Source organism: Cucurbita pepo, chromosome LG08, assembly GCF_002806865.2.
Source record: "Cucurbita pepo subsp. pepo cultivar mu-cu-16 chromosome LG08, ASM280686v2, whole genome shotgun sequence".
Taxonomy (NCBI): domain Eukaryota; kingdom Viridiplantae; phylum Streptophyta; class Magnoliopsida; order Cucurbitales; family Cucurbitaceae; genus Cucurbita; species Cucurbita pepo.
In genome coordinates this window covers 2,261,255-2,269,030 of record NC_036645.1, presented here as the reverse complement: position 1 = coordinate 2,269,030, position 7,776 = coordinate 2,261,255, and the positions used below count along the sequence as shown (strand labels likewise).

At 38.1% G+C, this 7,776-nt stretch overlaps 2 protein-coding genes across 2 annotated transcripts; both read right to left on the bottom strand.

Annotated features, from left to right (window-relative positions):
• Nucleotides 1-63: 63 nt before the first annotated feature.
• LOC111799725 (late embryogenesis abundant protein 7-like) lies at nucleotides 64-874 on the bottom strand. Its single transcript, XM_023683174.1, has 3 exons — nucleotides 831-874; nucleotides 291-407; nucleotides 64-218 (listed from the first exon to the last, which is right to left on the bottom strand). Exons 1-3 carry the CDS (start codon nucleotides 870-872, stop codon nucleotides 132-134), a joined length of 246 nt encoding a protein of 81 aa, XP_023538942.1. The 5' UTR covers nucleotides 873-874; the 3' UTR covers nucleotides 64-131.
• A 1,592-nt stretch (nucleotides 875-2,466) lies between these two features.
• LOC111800647 (beta-amylase 1, chloroplastic-like) lies at nucleotides 2,467-5,375 on the bottom strand. The gene is made up of 4 exons (XM_023684435.1): nucleotides 4,645-5,375; nucleotides 3,923-4,133; nucleotides 3,697-3,807; nucleotides 2,467-3,499 (listed from the first exon to the last, which is right to left on the bottom strand). The coding sequence occupies exons 1-4, from the start codon at nucleotides 5,247-5,249 to the stop codon at nucleotides 2,693-2,695; spliced, it is 1,734 nt and encodes a 577-aa protein (XP_023540203.1). The 5' UTR covers nucleotides 5,250-5,375; the 3' UTR covers nucleotides 2,467-2,692.
• Between the last annotated feature and the right edge of the window lie 2,401 nt (nucleotides 5,376-7,776).

The following is a 7,776-nucleotide window of genomic DNA, read 5'->3' as shown; positions in this document are numbered from 1 at the left end:
ATTGCCCAAAAAGAAACATTTTTATTAAGGTAAAATAATAATAATAATAATAAAGCTAAAATTCAATTCGACTTGTCGTCAATACTTATAAAAAGAAAATAATAATAATAATAATAATAAAAAGCTAAAGCTCAATTCGACTTGTCGTCATTGAATCCAAGCGTGTTCTTCACAGTGTCTACAGCACCTTGAGCCATATGCATCATTTGCTCTCCCGTCTGCAAATTAGAGTGTCGTTTTAACATATAAGATTTAAACCATAGATTTTAAGGTATACAAAAAAAACCAACCTGTTGGAGAAACCCAGAAGCTTCTTGCTTGCTTGCATGGGCAGTAGTAGTAGCTGCCTCGTCCCTCGTTTGGTTTGCCGATTCCAATTCCGATCTATTCCATTCTTCACGGTTACCCTAAGAACCCATTTACATACTCGAAACCTTAGTCCGAGAGCAATTCTCGTAAGTAAATAAGAGCTTCTTACGAAACATTATTAGCTAAGTTAAAGATGTCCATTTTACCCATGTCTGGGAGACAGGAGGGAGTAGTGTGGAATATTTTTTTCCCGGTTAGATAAATGGAGCTAGGGATGGGATCATATTCCTCATTCCCGTCTCCATCCCGCTTAATATTCTTTTTAATTGTTAAAGACTATATTGTAATACTAAATAATTACATACTGTGAACTCGATTCCTACAAAATAAATGAAGAACTACGCCTCGATAGATGGGGGACGGGGATGGAGAAGGTTCCCCGTTCCACTTCGTCCAGTAGATATCTCTACATTCGAGACTATTTACGACACCATTCTTAACAAGATTAAAAATTTAGGTACCTCGGATTGGTCCGCCTTGAACGATTGTTGCATGCTAGACATGTTTTTTTTTTCTTTCTTTTTAATGATGACTATAATGATTTTGGGAGCTAATTTATAGACCAAAATTGGATCTCATTTTTTACACGTGGCAGTTTTTTATTGGTGGGAATTTTTTGGCTCAGAAAATGTCGTGTTGGCCTACTGAATCTTTCAAATGTGGACGGGTTCAATGTGGACGTTTGGCCGACACGTCGTATCAAATTTGCCTATATTTGGTATATTCATGTTAAATTTTGATTATAAATAAATAAATCAATCAATCAATTAAATTGAAGTGACCAACACAACCAACCAAATAAAAATTATAAAACAAAGTCCTAAAATTATAAATTTGGTACGGTAGGGATATACATGAGTAGGGTCGGGTTAATAACAATCCGACATAAACGGAAATGTTATCTTACTCAATCCAATCTTTATAATTCGGTTAAGTTGGTTAGAGTTCTCGAGTTCTGTGACACCCTACTCTATAGAAGTATTTTAGTAATAGATTCTATAGGAACGTGCATAACAATTTTGAATATAATTCGACTAATTGCTAAATAATGTATTAAATTTTTCCTTTCAAAATGGTAAAAGTGTAAATAAGCACAAGGACGTAAGTAAACCGTTGGATAGGCGGGGTGCACGTGATGTGGTTTTATTGGAACTCGCATTTCTTAAAACTTTATTATCCATGTTGAGAGATTGAAGCAATATTAATGATCATAAATTACATTTTAATGTTATTGGAGATCTAGATCTCTAAAATATATATATATATTAATAAAATATATATATATATTAATAAATTAAACTATAATTTTAGCACTAACTTCGATAAAATTCCTTCAAAGGATTGAAACGTTAATTTTAGAAGTATATCATAAGATGTTTCTTAACGAGAATGCAGGGGTTCAAAAAATTTGATTACTTGAATACTTTGATCAATCTAGCCCAACTAGTACATTTAGATGGTATTAGAAGTAGACATCGGACTCTGTAACATAGAGGATGGATTGTGAGTTCCCACATCGATTGGAAAAGTGAACGAAACATTCTTCGTAAACATGTTTTAGAATTATGAGCTTACGACTATTATGTAATAGACCAAAACAGACCATATATATATTATGTAGTGTGCCAACGAGATTGTTGGGCTCCCATATATATTAAAGTGGGCTTAAGCTGTTGCAAATGATATCAGAGCTAGGTACTGAGTCGTGTGCCAACGAAGTTGTTGGGCTCCCATATATATTAAAGGTGGGATTAAGCTGTTGCAAATGATATCAGAGCTAGGTACTAAGTCGTGTGCCAACGAGGATATTGGGATCCCAAGAGAAGAGAACTGTGAGGTTAGATATGAGAACGAAAGAACGAAACGTTATCTATAAGAGTGGAAAAATGTCTCGTGAAGACAGTGTTGAAACTGATAATATCTGTTAGTAGTGGACTTAGACAAGATAATTGCAAAAATTGAATTGAGTTCATGTAAATGAAGATTTTTAAAAATATATTTATAACCCGAACTATTGAATTGAGTCACGCTTCGACCCAAATGAGCTGCATCACATTAATTTCCCATATGAGAAGGGGATAGAAATTACACNCAAAATGATGTCACAATTCGACCCAAATGAGCTACATCACATTAATTTCCCATATGAGAAGGGGATAGAAATTACACAGATTTCGAATCTTCCATAGCTACATCACATTAAAAACCAGAGAGCTACAGAAAACACAGAGCAGAGGAAGAACACAGAAGAACACCAGACAGCCATTTATTCATCGACTATGGAGAGTATACAACAACAACAGTATAATATAACCAACCTTTTTCAATGCATCAGAGCAACAGCAGCCTCTTGAACCAGAGGTTGAGTGATATGAACAAAATGCTCAGCTTCCCTCTCTATTTGCTCCCTACACTTATCTGGGTTCTTCCCTTCCTTCATCTTCTTCACAAACGCCACAAATCTCCTCCAATTATCAGCCTCAAACAGCTGAGGATTCATTCTCAGGTACGTGAAAGCACACATCGCAGTCTCCTCTGAATCTCCATCGCCAATGAAAGAGGAAGCTTTCAGGATTTGTTCATGGGCGAATTCATCATAGCGTGGGAGAGCATTTTCGCCTGCCAGAGGGACTTGGGCTTTGTGGGTGGCTAGAGCTACCTGCCGGACAAGCTTCTCAGGGGCACAGAGCGCATCTTGTGGCTGCTCATGGTTGCGCATTTCAATGCAGGTGAAGTTGAAGATGGCGCCATGGCGGGCTAGCATTTGAGCAATTGGGAGATAGCCATCACGGTTGCGTGTGTTATAGTAGCCTGCTGTGAGCTCTGGGGCGTGCGAGCGATGGCCGTAATGCCAATGGATTCCAGCGATCTTCACCGATATCTTGACGCCGGTGTTATTAAAGGTCGAGGTGGCTGCTGTGAGGATTCTATCGCCATGGTCTAACAGCATTTGGGAGTACCATGAGAGGAAGAATTCGCCATAAGTCGAGTTCCAGCCACCGCCTTCTTTTCGGAAAAATAGGGTGTCTTCTGGCCAGTTGTTGTAGCTTCCGGCGTCTGTTGGGCCTGTGCTTCCCCATTCTGGTTTACCAGAAGCTTCAGCAGCAGCTTTTAGACTACTCAGCATGTACTGCACATACCATTACAAATCTTAAAACTAAAACTCACCAAAATTAAGACAAAGTTTGTTGTTCATATACTTAAGATTTGAAACTATCACAAACCTCAGGAATGGACATTTTACATTCAATTACTACTAAACTAAATCTGGAGAGAAGTTAACAACTATCTCCTATACATGATGAAGAAGCAGGGAGTTAAAGCTACCTTGTCAAAGCATTGGAAAGCTCCAATCCCTGGAAATCTCCATGTCCCGTCTTGCTCGGGGTAGGATGGATAACGAAGCTCACCAGCAGGGCCCATCCCCACTTGGATTTCCTAAACCAAAACAGCAAAATCCAGACAGTTCAGCCACAATTCACATCAATCTAATAAGTGATTTCATATTAAGAAGTTGGAGACAAAGCAGAAAGCCATGAACAAGGGTTTTTACCACAATGGTGTCACCAAGAAGGTGCTGGAAATTGTCTTTGAAAGCCCGCATGAAATCTGCATAGCACTGGATCGGAGTTCGGCCTTTAAGAACAGGAAGGTTGTCGCATCCCAATGATAAGTACTCATAATTCCTCCTCCCCCATTGATCAGTATACGCCAGATCTGGATCTTTCTGAACTTCTTCCACCGCCCATTTAGGCAAAGGAATACTGCAGCCAAATAAGAAAGACACCATATCATCTCCAAACCTCACCCAAAATCAGCACCAAATTCCCAGCTAAGAACCCGGGGCTTCTTAATATATGTTCCAATTCTTAAAGTATGGGTGGTGGTAGCTTCAATTAGTCCCTCCCACTAAGAACATCTCNTCCGGGGCTTCTTAATATATGTTCCAATTCTTAAAGTATTGGTGGTGGTAGCTTCAATTAGTCCCTCCCACTAAGAACATCTCAAATTTATTCAACAATTTTCAGTTAATACTGTCTCCTTCAAAATTGATATATGATGAGACGATAAACTAATCTGATACAAGTGAAATTTAGAAGAGTTCAGCCAGAAGTGAAGTTACTAATTCTTCCGCCAAAATTTGCAGAAATTTCATCATTTCCTCAGTCGAATGCCCAAATATTCAGTCTAACGTGAATTATAATCATCCCTAATAGTATTTCATGTCCGATTGCAATAGAATGAACAGAGAAATAGGAAGGTAAAGGCGCTTACGTGACAGAGTCGCCGACGTTTCCTCCACATTGATGGAAGGACATGACGGCTTGAACCTTGAGACCGTGCTTTTTGGCCATTTCCAAAAGCTCCGCGTAGCCTCCCCAGTTGTACGAGCCAGGCGAGTCCCTCTCTACCAATCCCCACCACACGTCCATCATAATCCCCTCAACTCCAGCGTTCTTCAGCGCTTGTAAACTCGCGTTCATCGCCTTCCTCCGCTTCACCGCGTTCCCCATCGTCACGCTGTCCAACGGCATCATCACGTACACCGGCACTCCTCTCTCCTTCCGTCTCTCACCTCCTTCCTTGTTCTCCTCCACCTCTGTTGGAGTCTCCACCTCCGTCGCGAACGCTTGACACGCCACCGACAAATCCGGCCGTTTCCCTCCCAGCACAGGCGATCTGCACGGACTCGTCGGCGGCGACAACCCGTCTACTCCGTCCGTCCTCTGCACCATACATCTTAGAGCCGACGCCGGCGACTTCCTCATCACCGTCGTATTCATCGCTGCCGTCGCTTCACCGGCGGAATTGCTACTCTTTTCTGAAACCACCGAACTCCCAGCGAGCGCGCCAATCTGATGCGTGATGCTCATAGCCATATCCAACAAAATCAAACGAAAAGACTAAAACCAAATTCAGATTGAAAATCAAAATTCGAATATTCCAATTCCTACGAACAGTTTTAACAAAGAATCTCAAAATCTGTAATGACTTTCTATTTTGTGTAAATGCAATTTGCTACTAGCTAGGTCGGTCCATCCCATATATATAGCACTCGGGTCGGATAAAAAAGCAATATTTGATTCAACGATTAATCTTGCAACACGTGTCGATTATAACACGTGGCGGCATTAGCATGCCAGTGGAGGATGCGACGGCTACGATCACTCGACGCACGTGCATATGGACGGTGAGATTTTGAAGGAAAATTCTAAGAAATCTGCTTTCGAGTTCGGTTTCCTAACGAATCGGTTACCGACACGTGGGTCGTTAACGTGTTACGCGTATTTCGTCTTATTATTATTTTCTTTCTTAATTAGGAAGGCGGAAAATAAATAAAAGGAGAGAGAGAATTTTATTTAAATAAAATAATAATTATGATAAATATATACACCAAATGGTTTTTATTGTTTTTTTTTTTAATATAATTTATTTTTATATAATAAATTTGAAACCTCCCACCTAAAAAAAATAAATGTAAAAAAAAAATTAAAAGTCAGATTCACACCTAGATATTGTCTGTTATACCCTTTCGGGCCTCTCCAACCAATGTGGACATCACAATCCACCCCAGTAAATATTGTTCTCTTTGGGTTTTCCCTCCCGGGCCTCTCCAACCAATGTGGGACATCACAATCCACACCCAGCCGATATTGTCCTCTTTGGGCTTTCCCTTCCAGGCCTCTCCATGGGCTTTCCTTTTCGGGCCTCTTCATGGGCTTTCCCTTTCCGACCTCTCCAACCAATGTGGGACATCACAATCCACCCCAACAGATATTGTCATATTTTGGTTTTCCCTTTTGGGCCTCTCCAACCAATGTGGGACATCACAATCCACCCCCAACAGATATTGTCCTCTTTGGGCCTTCCCTTTCGGGCCTCTCCATGGGCTTTCCCTTTCGGGCCTCTCCAACCAATGTGGGACATCACAATCCACCCCCTTCGAGATCAGGATAAGGTTTCCACACCCTTATAAATGGTATTTGTTCTTCTCCCCAACCGACGTGGGACCACCACCAAACCCACCCCCTTTGGGGCCAGCGTCCTTACTGGCACACCGCCTCANTCAGGATAAGGTTTCCACACCCTTATAAATGGTATTTGTTCTTCTCCCCAACCGACGTGGGACCACCACCAAACCCACCCCCTTTGGGGCCAGCGTCCTTACTGGCACACCGCCTCATGTCTACCCCCTTTCGGGTAACAGCGAGAAGGCTAACACATCATCCGGTGTCTAGCTCTGATACCATTTGTAATGCCCTAGATCCAACACCATCATTTATTGTCCTCTTTTAGCTTTCCGTTTCGGGCTTCCCCTCAAGGCTTTAAAACGCAACTAAAGAAGGCTTCCACACCCTTAACAAAATGGTGTTTTGTTCTCCTCCCCAACCAGTGGGACATTACAATTTTATATTCATTAAATACTCGGTAATAATATATATTTTTGAATAATTTTCAAAGGCTACATGAAATTAGATAAAATAAAATAAAAATGTTATATTTATGGAATTAAAAAATAATCTAATATTGAAAATAAGAAAGTAAAATTTGGTGTGAAACGTGTACAAGGAAGGTCAATGTACGGAAGCTACAAGAGCCACATGATTGCAAAATGACACATTTACCCTTCCTTGGAGGTTTGTGATTTTTTCTCGAAAAAAAGTTATAAATTATTTATTTTCTTTTTAAAATTATATTTAATCCCTAAATTTTAAATTATATAATTTACCTAATAATTAAGATGTTTGCCCACATAAGTATGTTTGTTAAATGATTTGACTAAACGAAGCAATATTAAAGGTGTTTTATTTATTTTTTTATTTTTAATATAAAGAAAAATTAATTTAATGGGAAATTGATTTTAAATTTTTAATAATTAATAATATATTTGAAAATTTTTAAAATTGTAAGATTAAATTAATAAAAAAAATATTTTACAAACTTAAAAAATTAATATTAAAAAGTTCGGAGATAATCTATTACTCTTACTATTAATATCATGTTTTTTTTAAATTTTTTTTATAGAATTAAAGGATAGTACTGTTAATTTTAAAATTTTATAAATATTTTTTAAAAAAATATTAACAAATTTTTTTAAAGATGATGTTTTAAATAAAGTATTAAAGGTTTCATTTAAAATAAAATTAATTGTAATAATACTTTTTTATTAATTTTACTTTTGAGGAAGGGTAAGGATTTTATTGTAATTTTCAAAAATTTATAAATATTTTTATTAATTTATTCCCGAATAATCTTAAAAAGTTATGATATATTTTGGAATAATAAAATATTTGGCTTATTTAATGCTCTTATGTGATGTCATTAAAATGAAGTCAAAGTCAACGCCTATATATTATGAGTTCTAATTATATAAATTAATTAATTTTTATTTATTATCATTTAAAT